This window comes from Parasteatoda tepidariorum, chromosome 5, assembly GCF_982258835.1.
Source record: "Parasteatoda tepidariorum strain Cologne lab strain chromosome 5, Ptep-v5.0, whole genome shotgun sequence".
Lineage (NCBI taxonomy): Eukaryota > Metazoa > Arthropoda > Arachnida > Araneae > Theridiidae > Parasteatoda > Parasteatoda tepidariorum.
Genome location: NC_141759.1, coordinates 56,956,956 through 56,977,314, shown reverse-complemented (window position 1 = coordinate 56,977,314; position 20,359 = coordinate 56,956,956). Strand labels below are relative to the sequence as shown.

The window sequence follows — 20,359 nt, the reverse complement described above, 5'->3', positions numbered from 1 at the left end:
AAAGCAACATTTTATTGCTTAATAATTAAAATAACTGCTAAAAATTAAGCTTTAAAAATTAATTTCATATTTTGTTTATAGATGTACAAGAAATGTGTAAAATTATTTGGTTATTCTTTAAAAAAAAAAAATTTATTTTTTTAAAATATAAAAATTTGGAATCTTGTGCAAAGTTTAAACAGCATTAAAAATGAATAGTTAAATATCCAAGGATGTTACATTGTTGGCTTAAGATATTATGTTACATATACATACATAAATTATTTCTAAAACCTTTAGAAATAAATAGTAATTAAAAATAAATGTTTTTATTTATTCTTCCCATTTTAGGAATTTATATTATTCTCCATATATTTTAATTACTATTTTTGAAATGGATTATCTTCAAAAGTTTTTATTAACTGCACTGTTTCGCCGCAATCAATGTCAATTAATCACAATTTTAACCTTGCTTAAAGATACAAGAAACGATAAATATGAAGTTTCAATAAGTTTTGAAAATATTTAAATTTAAATTTTAATCAGATGACTAGTAAGATTGCTAAACAAGAGATGGCAGCACTATAAATAATGCTTTAGAAGTTTTGCATGAGCGTTTAACATTGCTGACATAAAATTTTAGTAACCGTTGTTAGTATTAAAATGAATAATTATACATAACTTTAAACTACTAAGCTTTGCGATCGAATTATTAAACTAAATTAATATTTAAAAAATTACGATAAACCTGCAGTCTAATACCTGCTTTTTCCAAAAAGTAAAAAAAGAAACAATATTCTTTGTACACAATTTAATACAAATTAAATAATATAAATACAGGTGAAAAATGTTTATGAAATAAAAGTATAATTGCTGGCAAGAAAACAAGAATATTAATAAAAAGAATCTTATAATGAAAGATGGATTTTATAATTAACTTTCAAAAACTAACTAACTAAGACAAAGAAATAAATATATTTATTTGTAAAACGATCGTAATGAAAACTCTTTAAATTTATTTGTAAAGTACGGGTATGAGTAAAATAAAAATATTGATAATTTCTAAGAACTGCCATTATACTTAAAATACAAGCATATGCTGAATCGTATTGTTGAACCGAATTGTATTTTACAACTTACTTTTAAAAGAGTTTCAAAAGACTGAATTGATTTTTCGATTTTAAATTGAAAGTGGGGGAAAAGCGTTTTTATTTTTCCGTTAACGGAAAAAAAGCACGTTTTAAGGCGAGATTTTTTCCCGGAAAAAGTTAAATGATTAAATTTTTACACATAAATGCAGAGTAGTAGTATTTCCAACAAAAAAAAATGTTTTACATCGAAATAAGACAAGTCAGAACGGAGTTTTTCAAAGATGGAAAAAAAAAAAAAAAAATGACTAAACTGCACAGGAGGAAAACGGCAGACTGAAGTTTACCCATTTCCATTCCCTATGGTAAAGTGTTTGGTTAATTTTGAAAAGACAAGGTAACTTCCTTTATGAGTGATTCTCCAAAATCCTGGCAATATGACGTCAAACAAGAGTGACTTAAGTAAGAAAGATGTAATTTTTTTCCCCCTGGCATATAAAAAGATTTTTCATTCACAATTATCTAAAAGTCATTTTCTTGACCTGCCCGAAACTTTTCCTTAAACTTACTTATTTAAAATTTTTACGCCAACTTTTGAATAATGTAAATGTTAGTAAACTAGATGTTTGAAAGTTTAATCAGTTTATTTAATTCCACACTTGAAAATTTGTCCCAAGGTTTTCAAGTCACTCTCCTGGCACAGGAATCTCTTGCATTATTTTAAGGGGAAAAAAGGGAGAATTTACAGTCGCACATAACACTGTTTATTCCCAAAATTCTGTTGGATTGACTGAATGCTCTGAAGATCTGATTCACTTGATGTTCTTATCATGGATTTGAAGCTTCTAAACTGAGGAGTGTAAGTTTCTCCAGTCATTCTCATGCACAGCGGTTTTATTTGAAATATGAAACAATTTTTATTGTTTCAAAAACAGAACAAAAATTAATATTTATCTTAAAATAATTGCGCCAATTTTTAGAATAGTCTTCTCAAGCGTTTCAGTTTTTTTTTTTTTTTTTTTTTAGTCGAGAGTTTATAGTTATGATTTTCATTAATATACACTGCTCAAAATAATTAAAGGATACTGTAAGTCTTGTATAAAATAACGGTATGAGCAAATTTTCTTTGCATAAAATGGAAGAGTCACAAATGCAAATTTTTCTTATTTTAAAAATTCGCAGTTTGCAAATTTTGAGATAGACGTCGAAAACGAGGATTTAGCGGCAACGAATTTGATTTGGCTTTCAACTTAATGTAAGACAAAGTGGAAAAGAATGATTGACATTCAGTAAGGGTGTTGTTTTGATGAGTGTGATACCTCAACGAAGTCATTTAACCGAATCAGAAGCTTGGAGATTTGATGGCCGGTTAGAGGGGAACCAAACACACGCCGAAGTAGCAGAAGTCATTGGTGTTTCACGAAGTGTGATTTCCAGGATCTGAAAAGGCAGGCCGAAGATCACAGCAAGGGCGTAGACGAGCAAGAACGCCCAATGAAGACCGTTCTTTAACGCTAACGGCTCGGAAACCAAGAAATATGAATGCTAGTCCTCTCAACAACACCTTCGCACGGCTACTGGCACCAACGTGTCGACACACTGTCCGAAACCGCCTTCATGCTGTAGGTATGTATGCTCGCCGACCAATAGTGTTTGTCACGTCAATGGCAAGGCACCGTTGCGCCCGCACGGAGTGGGCAACACAGCATATGAATGGTGCAATATTCTCTTCTCTGAAAAGTCCCGTTTTTCTGTCCATCCTGATAATAGGCGTATTTTCATCTGGAGGGAACGTGGCAGTATAAACAATCCTGAGTTCGTGCACAAAAGTGCAAGATTTGGTGGTGGGGGAGTGATGGTCTATGCTGGCATATCCATTGATGGGCGCACCGATCTCCATATCATTCGAAATGGAGCCCTGAGCGGTATAGGGATGAGATCCTGATATTTACTGTAGTCCCTACGCAGCAGCAATCGGAGATGACTTCATGTTGATGGACAATTGCAGGCCACATTGTGCTAACTCGGTTAATGATTTCCTTTCGGAGGAAGGAATCATACGAATGGATTGGCCAGCGTGTTCTCCTAACATAAACCCAATCGAACATGCTTGGAACATTCTAGGCAGACGAATTGCCGGATGCCTATCACCCTCAAAAACTATCCAAGAACTGGAAAGAGCTCTTCTGAAGGAGTGGGAGAACCCCTCATTAATAACCTCATTGACTCGATGCCTCAAAAGTGTTCAACGATGCTGGCCATCCGGGGAAACCATATCCCAAATAAAAACTATTTTCTTTTAAAAAAAACAAATTATTCTGTCGATAATGTATCAATCATTCAAACAATTCTTCATGCGCAAAATCAACCCACAACCTCAATCTCCTTTAAGTGTTTTGAACAGTGTAGTTTAAAATTGAGAGGAATTTTTTTTCCTTGCAGAAATAATTTAAGTTCGTTTATGCATTAACATTAACAGCCAACATAAAAAATTATAGGAGTAAATCTACATCTATTTTTTTCTGTAATATATTAAAATCAGCTTTCAGATTTTGCACAACTTACATAGAGCTTTTTCATATATTATTTTTTATAATTATTTATTGTTGACTTAAAATATTTAAAACGTAAGTAGTGCAAAAACTAATAGCTATTTTTAATAATTTTCTCACACAAAATATGAATTAAACATTTATCGCAATTAAATAGTATATCAGTGATCACCTAAGACAATCATGCTATCTTTCGTGATGCACTGGGCAATAAAGGGTAGTCAACAATCAGAGTTATTGTGTATGAAACCCACATCCCCTACATATCATTTGTTGATTTATTATTTAATTGGGTATACAATCAATTTTCTAGAGAAAAATAATGAAGTGCAAAAATTAATAGAATAACTTTCATAATGTCAGAGACAGTAATTTATAAAAATTGTTGCTCTCCGGATATTAGCCATTTATTGAGACTTAGAGCTAGGTTGGAATTGCTTTTGTTACACAGCAAAAAATTAAAAAAAAAAAATTAAAAAAAGTAGTCAGGCTACTCATACAACATCGCTAAATTTCCCTCATTAATCAAGTCGAATTTTAAAGTAAACACATTCTAGGATGCGAAAACTTGGGACTGGGCATCAAAAACTTTTCGTGCGTTATTTGATTAGCTGTGAACTAATAATTATTAATTATTGTTAAGTCCACATATTTATAAAGTAACAGTGATACTCTAAAATTGCTAATAAAACGAAGAAAAAACTTCTGGAATTGTATTTCAAAGAAATTTGAAAAAAGTTGCATCCAGAAGATATTTACATGCTTTTCATATGCATAAAAACTTATATGCCTTGCTTTAAGTTTAGCAGCATTTTTTTTTCTTCCGTACCATACTTCTTAAACTAATAGTAACAAAAATTTAGCGATCCAAGTTAAATCGATTGAAATGTGAAAGACACAGACATTCTTCAAAAAATCTCTAAGTTTCATACCTTTTATAAAATATCATACTCTTTTTAAAAAATCTAATTAAATAACCCGAAAAAATTTATGAATTGTTTAAAAACTCAATGTAAAACAATGCTAATTTTAACTAATGTAACAACTGAATATGGAATTTTTTCATCTACTAAATTGTAGACTGCAATCAACTATCATACAAGTTCGACCATAAGAGAAAAGGAGAACCTTGATTTTATTTAAGTAAAAACGTATAATAATGCAGAACGTTACTTAAAGAAACCACATATTTTTTTTTCACTACCCGTACTACTTAAGTGACTAATTAACCAATGGGGACACTAGTTCTAAAAAACATTCTTTTGAATTAATGCAGATTTATATTACATACAAAAGCAATGTATCACATAAAAATTTCCGAGTCCCTCTTGTCAGCTGAACAATAAAAAATTCCAAGGTATTCCTTTTAAATGCATACGAGAATATTTTACTTTCAAAGCACAAAAACTCTAAAAAGTATTAACGGAGGTAGATCTTTAATACCCTAATCCTTAATTAAACCGTTACTTGTGACACTTTTCTCAAAAGGGTTATCAACAAAGGAGAGATTATTGTTAGTCTCACTGATCATAATGAAACCAGTCTTCTCATTGACGGTTAGGTTAATCTTATTACCATTGAGGTCTCATAGGGAAGATTTTCTCTTTGTGTAACACCCTTTAAGCATTGAGCATCCGGACAAATGTGTAGTGAAATTTACATGCAACTCACTTATTTCCAGTCGAATAACATGAGAAAAAAAGTTTCTTTTTCGGCAAGAAAGCTACCAGCTAAAGCTTCTGTTTTAAAGCAGAAAAATGCACTTTTATCAAGCAAGTTTGCCTAAAAACTTGATCTAGGGATATTTTCACTCCTGATTTAAGTACATAATTACAAGATTGCAAATGCTAAAAATGTGGCAACCATACATTTGTTATGTAGATTGACTGTTCAATAAAATACTAACATAGCACCAAAAAAAAAAAAAAAAAAGAAGACAAAAAAAAATAACTGCACAAAAATTAGTAGAATTCTAATAAGTTTTGCTTTAACATTCTTCACTATAAATTTAAAAATATCACTAGAAACCGAATTGGGCTATTATGAAATTAGAACTCACACTTTAATAAAATGGCCTAAAAAATCTAAAATATTGTCTAGGGCAAAAGTACTGATATTAAGGTCTGTTGTATGGTGCACTATAATTATAATGCTCTACATAGTGCAATAAGCACAAAATTAAGAATTGAAATTATTTAATTAAAATTTAACGATGTTAAAGTAAAAAGAAAATGTAGCCAAAAAAACTATCTAAAATTTTAAATTACTTTTACTTTAGTTTGGATAACTGATTCATAACTGAATCAATAATGCATTGATCGCTGCCCTCTCACTTCAATCTAATCAATTATAAACTACTCTTGTATGAATCTTAGTAATTCCTTATATAATGCTTTTAGGACAATATATTTTGAATAGTTTGCTTCTCAGCAAATATACCAGCTTTTTTTACATCATTCTACAAAAAGGAATTACAAGAGAAGAATTTCTCAGAAACTATGCCACCGGCAGAAATGCAACAAAGTTAAATATTATCAAAAATATAGTTCTGTTAAAAGAAAACTTAGGTTTTTTTTTATCTCCTTTGTTATTAAAAACAAGATGATAATTCAAAATTTTTGTTGATTTTAAGAACATGTCATATAAATCATACAGAAAGAAAATATATGTAAAATAAATTTAAATCGGAAATAATTAAATAAACAAATTGTGAAGGAAATATAAACAAAATTGTAGTAAATTGTGAAATTAAAATTATTCAACATTCCAGTATTGCAAATTAATGTCTACTTTAGAAATATGCATTTGCAGCACTTATCCCGTCTATGCTTTAGCACTAATTTGCTATATTAAATTAAATATATTAACCATTGATATTAAGACCCAAGCTCTAGATAACAATTTACAAGCTGAATACCACAACTTACTAAACCAAAATATGCTGAAATTGTAAAAAAAAAAAAAAAATAAAAAAAAGAAAGAATATTTGGTTAACTTAATATTAAGCTTATCTACTAGAAAGTTAAAAACTATTTAGAAAATGGCAACATAAATATGTTTTGATTTCCACAAAAAGATCTAATTCATAATACAGTTTCTATCAGCGAACAAGAGAAATCAAAATACAATAGACTGGATATAAAATAGATCGTCACACCACCTTATAAACCAATATTTATCAGCTTTTAGGAATTTTCCTTAAATTTAGTAAACTAAGTGGGGAAAAAAGGCAAAAAAATTTTTTAGAAATATTTATAAATCAAAAGCTTAAGAAAAAATTTTTTGTTCTTCAGGTAAAGTTATTTTAAAATTTGAATAATAATTTACAGATATTTTATATTTATTATAATAATTTATATATTATAACTTATTTCCTAATAATATTATTGTTTCAGTTTCTTTGATATCATAACAAAATATGTTTAGTCAGTATAAAAAAAATGTGCTTGGAAATGTAATAATTAACAAAGAAAATCTACATTTTTATATTGAATGCAACTGATAATCACGCATGAACTAAATATATGGAAACGTTTTACAAAAGTCGGAGCTTAAATTATTAATAAGACTAATAAAAGTAAAAATATGATGCACATGTACTTTCAACACAAAAACACATCAACCAAGTTATAGACAAAACTGATGAAACAATGTATAGTAATTGAGACATCAAAAGCGAAATATTTCCACTGATTAAATATGTAGTGTTCAGATATTTTTTTAAAGCTTAGCTCTACTGAGTATAGTCAACAAATCTTATTTAAAACATACATAAGATATCAATGACATTAACAACAAAATCTTACCTGATGTAATTTTTTCAGAAAGAATATAAATTTGAATTATAAATTTAAACAAATAATAAAAAAATTATTAAATCATTTATATTGTATTATGATTAAGGTACATATTGTATTGTATTTTAAAGTACATATCAGTTACATAATAAACTTATAACAATAACAAACATAACAAAATTTAAATACAAGAAGAAAACTTAGCTTATGTGAATGCCTTACATAGAATAATAATATATGAAATGCAATGCACAAAATAAACAAGAATAAGATCTTTTTTTTTCTTTTCTGCAGGAAAACAAAAATAAAAAGACGACAAAATTGCGTTGTTTTGAATATTTCTTAAACTACTCTTATATGTTAAATTTGATATTTCTGGAATTGCTTGAGGACAAATTATGGCTAAATCAAGGGGAGGGGAAACAATATCTTTTTTCAAAATATAGTAAGATCAAGAAGGAATAAGTGCAAAAGATAAACACATTATGAATTTGCTAGAGGTCATTATTTTATATTATTCTTAGCTGCTAAAAAAAAAAAATTATAAAAATAACATTTCAAAACTTCAAAAAAACATTAACATGTAACTTTTTCTTAAATAAAATTTTAAAAAATATATTTTTTATTTCAAGTAAGCAAACAACAACAGAACAAGAAATAGAGAAAATGTTTAGATATTAATTTAGAGAAAACTAACTTAAAAGAGAATCGTGAAAAAACTAAATTTTGCAGAACAGCACAGGTTAACAAGAATTAGAATAGTGGAATGATTTCGAAAATTTAGAGTATAAAGCTTCAAAAATATTAATTTACATTTTAAACAACATCAGAAGAGAGTGAATTGAAATATTTCTTTTTCTAAAGCTTTAACTTAAGCAATTGCTTTTTTATTTATTTAAACTGAAGCAGAATAGAAAAAAATTATATAATTTATTTATGTATTTTATGATTAATTAAAACACAACAGGTTTCAATGCACTAAAATTCAAAAAAAATACAAGAATATGTATTTACAATCTTAGAAAATATCAATAATTTAATTGATAAATTATTAAAATTAATTTATTAGACATGAGTTTAGACTTGAAAATATTTCTCACATACATATAAAAAAAATTTCACTATTTAAAAACAGGTTTCACTATATATATATATATATATATATATATATATATATATATATATGTCAAAATCAAATTCTACAGATAGCAGAGACATTTTCTTTCAACACTAATTATTATTTTCTTTTAAAGCTAAAAATACTAGAATAATTTATTGCTCCAAGTCACAAACAATGAATTTTAAAATAAAACTAATAATAAATGCATTGGAGACATTAAATGAATGAATACAGTATTAATAAAAAGGAAAGGAATTGTCAAAATTCAAGCATCAGAAACAATTGTGAGAAAATTAGGAAGAAAAGAATGCTAGCTTGTGTCAAATATGATGTATTAAGTAAATGTTAAATTACTATTTCTCATGAAAAATAGCAGCTACAAGCAAAGATTCAAATACATAATAATGAATGGAAATTACAAGATAAAGAAAAGCAAAATTATTTGATAAACATTACAATGGCAAAAAAGATACAGCAGAGTACACTAAAATCAAAATGTATTGAAGTGTGGAAAGAAATTTAAACTATTTCAAAAAACCCTTAATAGCTAAAGAATAATTTTTAAAAATATTTTTATTTTTAATTAACAACAATCAAGATAAGAAAATTAAAAATTGACACATTTTAGAAAAATTCGAAGCTAGAGATTTTTTAATATTAGATTTTTTATATCACTACACAATCAAAGATGTAAAATATAGTGAAATATATAGTATTATATACAGCCAAATATTCAACATAGTTTAATAAAAAATAATCAATTTAAATTATTTTGTTTTCATAATTAAAAGGTGGAATAATATGCGAAATTCATAAAAATGCATCAAAAAAATTCTTGACATCAGTTACCAATATAAAAAACTATTTCAAAGTCTAAGCTCAGTAAAACTGCAGATAAAAAATATTTAAGGGAATAGAAAACTAAATAAACACAGGAAGAAAATGAAGCTTAGTCTGGGTACAGCCAACAATGCATGAATAAATTTATTTTATTGATAATGAATACATGGGCATTATTAATAATTACATAAATAGTTTTAAAAAATGACTTTTATAATATCGTTAAGAAAATCTAACTTTTTTTATGATATTCCTCAGTATCAATAAATCAGATTGAAAATAATTATTATTAAAGAAAAAATTATATCTCACTGAATTTTTGAATAAATAACTTTGAAAATGAAAAATAAAATTTAAAAAAAAAAAAGCATAAAGAGACAATAAAATTTTTTTTTTTAATATTTTTAAATTAGTTTGTGGCTTAACAAATTTTTAAGAAAATTTAAATTTACTGATATACTAAAAAAAAGAATATTAAATGAATAAACATCCAAACATTATTATCAAATAATATTTAGATTAAAGCTAGAATCATTTCTTATGCTATATAGTCATACAAGCTATCTAAACATAAATAAAAAATTTAATTCAAAAACAAAATTTTCATTCAAAAAGAACAAAAGCATTTTATTATGGAAGTAATTTTATAACTGAGCACAAAATGACGAATTTCTTATTTATGATGTCAAATTTAATGAAGTGCACCTATTTTTTTTTAAAGTATTTATTGACTATATTTAAAAATTTACTACTAAATGAGTACTTTTGACTTTACTGAAAATACAAAATTTAAAGACTAATTTCAAACAATCAAAATGAAGATGTGAAATACAAAACACATTTAAAACATTACAGTAAATTAACACTAAAATACAGGAATACAGTAAATTAACACTAATAATTAACACTAAAATACAGGAGCAATGAGTGGGAGACACAAAAAATTCCTTTACAGAATAAAAGATGACAGATATGATTAATCTTTGTGGTAAAATATATACATACATATATGTCAGTCTTTATAGATATCAACTTTAAAATATATGTGTACTGAAATTAAATTGAGCTGTAACAGTAGCCAGTTCCAAAGTAGCTATCAATGGCAATCAAAAACTCCCTACTCTCAAATAACAAAAAATTTTGCAACTGAATAATACATATATGCAAATACAATTGAATGAGTAATAATAATTTTGAAATAAAAACATTCATTTTTACTTCAACATATGAAAAGGCAGAGTAAGATAAAAATAAAAATATAAAAAAAAATATTAATATGCAAGATAAATGAAATTTTATGTTATACAGAAAATATAAGGAAAAGAAGTAATATAAAACTGATAATTTTCTCTCTTTCAAATTATATAAAAATTTTAAACTTATTTTGAGGATACTTTTATTTACAAGGAAAAAATATACAGTTGAAACTATATTCTATGAGGACATTAAAGTTAGATCAAAATACAAATCAGAAAGAAATGCGAAATATTTTCATGTTTTATTTCAAAGCATTTCAAATCAAGACATAAATTATTATTGAATTTAAAAATTTAAAGACATTGTACAAATTTTACTCAAAGAGTGAGAAAAAAAAGGAGGAAATACTGGCATAAATGATATTTGAAAGACAAATCACAAAGTTAAAGTATAGAAGGCCCTCGACTATCCGGGTCCTGATTATCCAGCCTCTTAAAAATTGAGAAATGTTAATACTAGGTGTTATGGAAACTCTTCAGAGGAGAGCTAAAAAATGAGGAATGCTAAATTAGCAGTTTGTGGTTTTCACCTACCATCTGCAAACGTCATAAAAACTGTGTAGTTTTACTCTTTTCAGTCATAATTTTCCATACAGTTTAGTATATTAATAAACACTAAGTATTTTTGCCTTAATCATTTAAATCAAGATGTGAAGCACTCTTTAATTACATGTAGGATTAGGAAGTGGAACTTAGTTCCATCCAGCTTTTTTGTTATCCCATCTTACTCTACCACATCAGACCAGACAGTCGATAGGCCAAGGTATTTACTTAATTATTATTTTAGTTTTGAAAAATAAAAATAAATTAGCGTGTGGAATAAGCAATTTTTTTAAAATATATATAGAATAAGCAATTTTTTAAAATATGTTTCATAAAAAATTATTAAACATAACTTATGAAAAGAATATATAGAAAAACACATAAGACACTAATAATGAATGTTAAAACTTGAAGCTAACTTTCATAAAAAAAAAATTTAAAGCAATATTCAAAAAAGGAAAGAAAAAATATATTTTCAAGCAATAAGGCACTAACTATAAGTATGCAGTATTTACATGAAAATCACAAAGAATGCAATGTGATAGCAAAGAAATCACTACATAACAGGTTTTCTCATGTTTCAATCAGATAGTGCAGAGTAATACAAGATAAAAGAATTTTTTTATCAACACAATAAGATAAAACAAAGGTTTTTTACTCAAATATTTTACAAGCCCCTTATTTCAAAATTATTACTGGCAAACTTTAAGTAACAAATACCATACTAAATATACCAAATAATATATATGAAATCAAAATTAAAATAAAAAGCTTAATACCTTCCCGTTATTCGTACAGGTGGTATTCCTGTAGAGGTGCCCTGTTGTTGTTGCTGCTGCTGTTGCTGCATATTATTCATCATACGTGGACGAGGGCCAGAATTCCGATGCTGTTGTAGATCAAGAGGAAATCGTCTTGGCCCCATGGGTCGTTCAAAATTTGGCCCAAACTGGTTAGGAAGAAGTGGTCGATGAAAATTTTGATCAAATTCTGGAAATGGTGGATTATGCTGAAAATGAGAATCATAATCTGGCTTTGGTCTATTAAACCTATTGGAATCATCAAAAGAGCTTCTAGGTCCAAAATCTCTAGTGGGTAGTCTTTGCTCAAGAAGTGGTCTCATACCACGACCTTCTTGTCTAGGACGATACATATCAGAACCAGGCCTAGGATTAAAAACATTTTCAGTCCCCAAGCGTGGGCCACTATTTCTAGGTCTCACACCTGTCATAGGTGGCCTAGAACTTCTGGGAGATACACCAGGAGGTGGAGGGGCAGGAGAACTCCTTGGAGTAACTCCAGGAGGAGGTGGTGGAGGAGGTTGTGCCCCCCTTATTAAACCAGGTATGGGTGGAGGAGGATGGTGAGTTAAACCAGGAGCTAAAGTTGGAGGTGGATTGCTCATATTAGGTGGTCTGGTAGGTGGAGGAAATTGAGCATTAAAAGGTGGAGGAACAGTGCCTGGTGGCAAAGTAGGATACTGATGTGGAGGTTCACCAAACTGAGGTGCAGCTAAACTAGTAAGTGAAGTAGAAGGTGCAACACTAGGTGGCGGATGCTGAAATTGCATAGGCTGTTGTGAAAAGATTTGAGGGGGTGGCTGCTGTATGTTGGGAAATGTGGGGGTTTCACCAGTAGTTCCAGTAGTAAAGAATGGAGGAGCTGTTTGAGTATATGTAGCAGTTGGAGGAAGAAGGGGGAGAGTAAAAGTAGTTGTTGGTACAACAGGTACATGTTGAGGTGGTTTTACAAGAGCATTTGTATCGGTAGACAATACAGTAGTATTAGTTGGAAATGACTGTGTGCTCATTGTTGCTGATATTCCTGATCTAAAAGTAGCATCAGATAATGTATTACGTTTAGGAGGAATCTCAACATGTTTGGAGACCTTACTAACAGTTTCGATTGGTTTCGGACTAGTTGGTGAAGATGGCTGAGTGGATGTTCCTTTAATTCTGTTAACTTTCTTAAGAGGAGGGGGAGAGCTAGCAGCACTAGATATAGTAGGAATTGCTTTGCCTTCAATGCGAGGGATTTTGCTTTCAACTTCTTTTTTGGCTTCTGCTAGAACAACTTTTCTTTTGAGTTCTCCCGGCTCTAATCTAGGAATAGGTAAACCAACAGGAGGCTCCTTAACTTTTGGTTGTGGTGCAGGTGATGTTGATGCTTCGACAGGGGAAGGCTGCAAATAAGACAAAAATGAGAAATAATAAAAAACACAATATTGTTGAATATGAATACTAATTTACTTTAATTCAAATCTATGTGCATAAAAATCAGATGAAAATAAAAAATGCAAAGAACTTAAGTACTAAGTGTACAAACACCCTAAAAATGAATTTTTTTAAACTTTATCAACTCTATTTTTTTACTCAATAACATAACCATGGTTTACTCAGCATGCGATTCACTGGACAACACAACTTAATGCTATTCAAATTACTTTAATTAGCTCCAATTAACTTATGGGCAAAAAGAAATTTTTTTAATTATTATATGTTGAACAATACTGAAATTTGACAAATGAAGGGGTTTTTTTTTTCTGCAATGCTTTTTTTCAGCATTTAATGAAAAATGGTAGTCAATTCAATATTTTGAATTTTGAACCAAATAAGATTATTCTATTGGTACAAAAAATTCGAGTCAAATACATTTTATTTATATCTTATCTTGAATATTTTTTTATTATCTAAATAAAAAGATATGGAAAATAGAACATTGTCTTAGCAAAATAAGTAAAAATTGGAGATAAATACTTAGTCTTTCTAACCAAAGCTTTAATTGAAAAGAAGTAGCAAATTTAAACTCTGATGTTTACACTATAATAAACAGAAAGTTTTGGGTAAAAAAATTTTTTTTTAAAGTTTGAAAATAATAGTTTTAAGTCATTTATTTTATTCATATAAACTTATTTCAATGATATTTTATGAACTAGATAAATACTGAAAAGAAAGTATGGTTTCATAAAAATGAGTAATGCATCATCAAATAAATACATCAAAATAAAGTGACAATCATTATTTTCAAAGCCCTTTCAATAACTTTACAAGACAGTAATTTAAGACAATATAAAATAATTTGTGATAAAAATTAGCGATCTCTGCATACTTTTAAGATTTTGCATGTAATAATACTTTTGCATATAAAATAAATAAATTTTATAAACTAGGGGGCCGTTTAAAAAAGTGCGTACATCCCAAAGGGGGGGAGGGGATTTGCTATTTTGTACAATGGGAAGGAGAGGAGGTATTATATAAAGTACGTACTTTATAAACATACACCAAATTTAAATATGACTTTATCCTACACACTCCTTAAATAAATATTTAATTTTATTTAAAACATAATTATTTAAATTTTTATGAAAAAGGGAGGTAGACTAATAAAATGTATGTACTCTAAGGGGGGGGTAAGACCTTATGTACGGTAATGTACGAAGGGGGGGAGGGGCTTAAAATTTCTCCATTTTCGTGTATGTACTTTTTGAACGGCCCCTAGGTGAATGGTCAATAACAAGATAAATCCCCAAAATGACTGGAGAAATAGCCTAAAAATTATAAATAACTGCGGTAAAATTACATGGATTTAAGACTTCTTCTCTTCATGACTCAGGCACGTTAAAAAGCAATAATTTATATTTGAAAATCATGTTTCATAATAATATCGTATTAAGTATCTTGAAATTTTAAAACCAAGGAAGAAATAGAAGGAAAAAAATGATTAACCAGCACTGAAAAGAGAAAACTATCAAAATCAGACTTTTCCATTGAATGTGTTAGAATTCTCGCTGTCCATAGTAACAGGCAAATATATAGTTAGTAGTTGGGGTCCTTGCAGAAAGCTTCAATCTTTTTCCTATAACACTGTTATAGAACATCTCTTGAAAAAGTTAACTAAACACTAATAGTAACTGGAGCACATAGACATAAAATTAATGAACTCACAGGTTGTGATGTCTTTCTTGTAGACTTTGTTGGTGGCGTAGCCGGAGGAGAATCCTGAGGTGTGCTTGACATTGGAGTAGAATATAAATCCAACACTTGATGACAAATATCTAGAGGGTTTCAGAAGTTTATTAAGCATTTAATTACACATCTATATAATATACACAACTTACGTTAAAATTTTGTTCTCTTACACAAAAAAAAGAAAACAATTTCTTATGTATTTGAAAGGCTGGATCCTAAGTTCACATTTTCTCTTAAACTGAATGGTGATAGATTTAAATTATATTACATAATGTAAAGAAGAATTATGCATTAACTCCACCTGCATTTTTTATAACATCTATGGATCTGAACAGTGATGCACGTTAATGTTATTTGAAAATGTTGATTGAGCAAAGTAGAAATTTCAGTGAAACTTCAAGCAACCTATTTTTGCTTTACTATGTAGTTTAGTTGATATATAGTGCTTGGAATATTATACTATTCCAAGCAGGGTTGGGGTTTTGGACGTCCTAAACTGGTTTTAGACAGGACACGTGGGATTTACTGTCTTAAACTGTCCTAAACTGGGTAAAACTGTCTTAAAGTGTCCAAAACCTTGAACTTTGGTAAAAGGTAAAAATTCTATAGGTGTAACCATTGTACACATAATAATTACATGTATCAATAAATATTTGATATTTTTTATACAATTTACTATAACTTATTAAAAGAAAATAATATAATATAATAGGAAAAGGTTTATAATTTTTGAAACTCCACAATTCATCGAACAACAAAAGTGAATACCTAATCCTTTAAATATAAATATGCTTTTAATACTGATAAATAATATTTTTGCATAAGGATAAATATGGCAATATTAAAAAATAATAATTTTTCTCAACAAAAAAAAAAAATTACTAAATTTGTTTAAAAATAAACCTTTTATTTTTCACAATATTTTTTTATAAAATTTTTATAATTTCTGCATTACAGGATGATAAAAAAGACATCTATTAAAAAAAAAACAAATTTAAATATAAATATATCAGTTTAAATTGAAAATACAAAATAACTGAAAAATGTATTAACAGTTTTGAAGGGCATAACATCAGTTTCAGTTACTGACACTGGTGATGTACCACCACTATGCTAAAAGAATTGAACATGAATGAGATAAAAGTATTCTTGAATAGTACTATAGATAAATAAACCTGTTTATGACGAACCAAGCACTTAGTCCCTAATATTTTAACCTGTATGGCAAGGCCAAACTTCAGTTATGTACTATTGAATGAGAGGACCAATTGAACTTGATTACTGATTAATCTTCCTTTGCTTAAATTGAAGAGTCAAACAATATTAATAAAACATTATACTTTTAAAAACAAATATTCTCTAGTGTATTTAATTATCAATATATTATTAGTTCTATCTTTATTCTACCTCTTAAATATTGTTCAGATAAAATTGTGACATAATTTGAGTAAAAGGGTTTTGGACAGTTTAAGACAGTTTTGGACAAAGGGGTTTTGGACAGGACGGTTTAAACCCTGGATTAATCCATTCTGTCCTAAACCTTGCCAACCCTGATTCCAAGTATATAATAATGTGAATATAGAAGAATAATTTTACTCATTTTTAAGCATGCATATTTTGACGGTTATTTTGATTAATAATTATCAAAAATCAACATTGATTAATACTATTAAGGCTATCCAATTAGCAGGGTTCTGCTTAATGTACATTATTTGTCATGCTAACAATACAAAAAAAAGAACAATAATTTATTAAATGTACAGTGCTCAAAATAATAAACGGCCCCAACAGCTTTTGGTCTAATGATCGGATCTTAAGGTTCTATGTCTCAATCTCAATGATCCGATTTTAAGTAATGAAATCAGACACTAAAACATACTTTTTCTGACCAAATATACCTTTGTTTTGACAAATTCGAATTAGTGACCCACAAAATAGCTCCATCTGGAAAATATTGTGCAGATAGTTTGGTCAAGAGAGCAGTTTAAAGTTTGGGCCCCTTAATGTTAATTTTACTTTCCGCGTATTTTACCACATCTCGAGAACTTTTTTAATGAATAGAAAAAAAAAATTTCCCATAACTATAAAGTCCTTTTATCCAAACACAATTCCACACAAAACATAACTTTTAGTATGTATAGTACATTTTTTTTTATTTTATTAAATGATATTCGAAAAAAATGTCAAACTGTAGGATATGCAATTTTTTACATAATTTTAAAGAAAGTAAATTTACACATCAAAATTTGAGCAAAATCAGTCAAAAAGTTCCTGATAAATAGAACTTAGAAAAAAAAAAAACCTTTTAATCAAAATATTTGATTGCTTAAGAACTATTTGACCAATTTGCTCAAATTTTGAATTTTGTTACATTAAATTACAATCCTTAATGTAATGTAATGTAAAAAAAATGTTATGTAAGAAAAAAAACTGCACACCTTACAATGCAAGATTTTTTTAACTACCATTAAATAAAATAATAAAAAATACATAATACTTGCTAAAAGTTATATTTTGCATGGAATTATCTTTGGCTAAATGGATTTCATAACAAACTGTGTGCAATATTTTTTGAAGTCGCTTAAAAAGTTAGAGATATGACAAAACACACAAAAATAAAATTAACGTGAAGGGTTCCAATTTGTGAACGCGCTCGTGACCAACCTACTGCTATCATATTTCCCAATTTGCGGCTACTCTCTACGTTTTGAGGATCAGAAATCCAAATCTATCGAAAAATAGGTATGTTTATTCAGAGAAAGTATGTTTTTGTGTTTGATTCCATAACTTAAAATACTGTCTGAGCTAATAAATTAGCATATTAAAGGTTACCACCTCAAACCTTTAAAAGATTGAATCCTAGAACTTGACGATCCGATCATTACATAAAATGTTATTCTGTATGGTCCGTTTTCTTCTTAGAATTATTTTGCACACTGTACATTTATTAGGCTTTTAATGTTATACCAAATTACAAATGTATGAATATTCAGTTTCTTAATAGATTAAATGCAATTTATAATGTTTCAAAATTTATCTATGTGAATGATAACTTTGCACTAAGCAACACTGATAAGTGAAATAAAAACTAAGAAAGAGAAATAGTTCTTTATTATTACATAACAATATATAATCAGTTCAACATTAATAAAATTAAAAAGAAATAATTAGTTGTAATTTTCTACTAACCTTCTAGAAGTTCAATTGACATTCCCTCAACAAACATATCCCACCAATGAGAATGCTTTGGTGTACGCTCCACCCAGTCAACAACTTCAAATTTACTTAGTTTGCCAGCTAAGTACATTAAAGCTATAGCGATGACTTCAGGTTCCCACTGAAGGCAAAGTGTCGTACACAAACTAAAACAAATGTGATATATATAGCACTAGTTATGAGTAGAGAAAGTGAAAGACAGAAGTAAATTAAGATGCCCATAATTTACCTATCATTGATGAATGTCCAGGCCATTTGGACCATATTTTGTAATTTCTTGTTATCACCTAAAAAGAAGACACATTTAAAAACCTTTTTTGTCTTCAAAATTACAACTACACACAATTTAAACATCTAAAAATTTACAAAACTTTGAAATTATTCTAACACAGTTAAAATATCTAAGCATTTAAAATTAGTAAAAAAAAAAAATTTAAAAAATACAGTACTACTATACATAATACTTGATAAACAACCTTTAAAGCAACTCTCGCCTCATCCAAAATCAAATCTAGAATCAGCTAAATATATGAAACAGGGTTCCCACTCAATTTCAGGAAAAAATTCCCTGACTTTTCAACTTATAAAAGGTAAATTTTAATGAAAATACTTATTATATTTTATCTATACCATGCTATTATTCATCAGAAAACTTTGATTTTTTTTTTAAAACTTGTAATATCAAACATTAGATTTTGTGAGCAAAAACATATAATAGAATGAAAATGGAAACATGGAAAATTTTCACTAAGAGGTGGGATTTTTAAAAAAAATTGAAATACAGTACAAGACCCGTTATCCGGAAACCAAAAACCGGAACGAAATTCGATACATTTCTCGCCATTTTAAAAAAGAAATGTTTTTTTTTTCTCTTAAGAATTTAGGATTTTTCTTTCTTTTTTGAAAGATGTTTACCTTACCATCATTTTGGAAATAATCATTAGTGTATTACTTCATCGTTTTTTCGTCTTTTTAAGATTATTTTCAAATATTATTTTTTTTTTTTAGTTTGGTTTATTAACAATAAAAAAACGGCTTTTTGTAACGATTCAGAAAACCGGAAAAATCAGTTAACCGGAAAAATCAGTTATCCGGAATAGCGATGGTCCCGATCGTTCCGGATAATCGGTTCCCTACTGTATATGTTATAATTATTTCATTCGAATCTCAATAACAGATTACTGTTATTGACAATTCTAACACTGGTTATTTTCCAGGTACAATAAAGAAATTTTCCAGGTTTTTCGTAAAAGATTGCAACTTTCCCTCACTATTCCCTGCTTTTTAGAGTTAAAACAAAATTCCCTGACAATTCCAGGTTTTCCTTGCTCTCCCTGACCCGTGGAAACCCTGATGAAACAAATTATCATTTACTCCTTTATTCTTCTTTTGATAACAGCCAGGTATTTACACTTATTGAAAAAATAAATAAAACATAAGTCCTTGATTTATTGACAGTTTTTAAATTCGAGGAGTGTCAAAAAAATTTGTAGAGAGATATCCCGTTCTAAAGTTCTAAATCAAAGTACTGACATGTTAATCTTACCAAACATTTCATTGGTAGACAATGAAAATTGGACTGACAAATTCAGAGGGGTAATAAAAGGCATCAAGAGGATGGAAATTTACCACAAAGGGTTGCAAACTACTTTGAGAGTATGAATATTGCAAAAACCTGCAAAATAAGATTTCATAGCATGGATTGTCATTGAGGAAATATCAAAAACATCCCTTCGAGTGCAAGGTGTGTTTTCAAGTTGTTGAAGCAGTTCAATAACATCAGCTGGTGCCACTTCAAAGAATTCTTGTAATAATTAATCAAATAAATGTTTTAGTAGTTATCAAGTGTGTAGTTTTTTTGTAGTTGCTTTCTAGCATGATGTTGGACAATTTTCACTCTTTCGATGTGGTTTGCGACCCCATGATGTTCAATTGCAATATTCTTGATGCACTTTATCAGCCTTCTGAACTTGTTGGTCAAATTTTGTAATTTACCACAA

General features: G+C 28.4%; 1 protein-coding gene across 2 annotated transcripts in view; it reads right to left on the bottom strand.

Moving 5' to 3' along the window:
* LOC107446550 (uncharacterized) overlaps window positions 1-20,359 on the bottom strand; it is a 58,324-nt gene that overhangs the window by 8,018 nt on the left and 29,947 nt on the right. For both annotated transcript variants that reach the window (XM_071185680.2, XM_071185676.2), the window contains 4 exons: window positions 18,589-18,646; window positions 18,333-18,505; window positions 15,120-15,229; window positions 11,955-13,357 (listed from right to left, as the gene is read on the bottom strand). In XM_071185680.2, coding sequence (XP_071041781.2) covers window positions 11,955-13,357; window positions 15,120-15,229; window positions 18,333-18,505; window positions 18,589-18,646 — 1,744 coding nt within the window. The remainder of the gene's footprint in view (window positions 1-11,954; window positions 13,358-15,119; window positions 15,230-18,332; window positions 18,506-18,588; window positions 18,647-20,359) is intronic.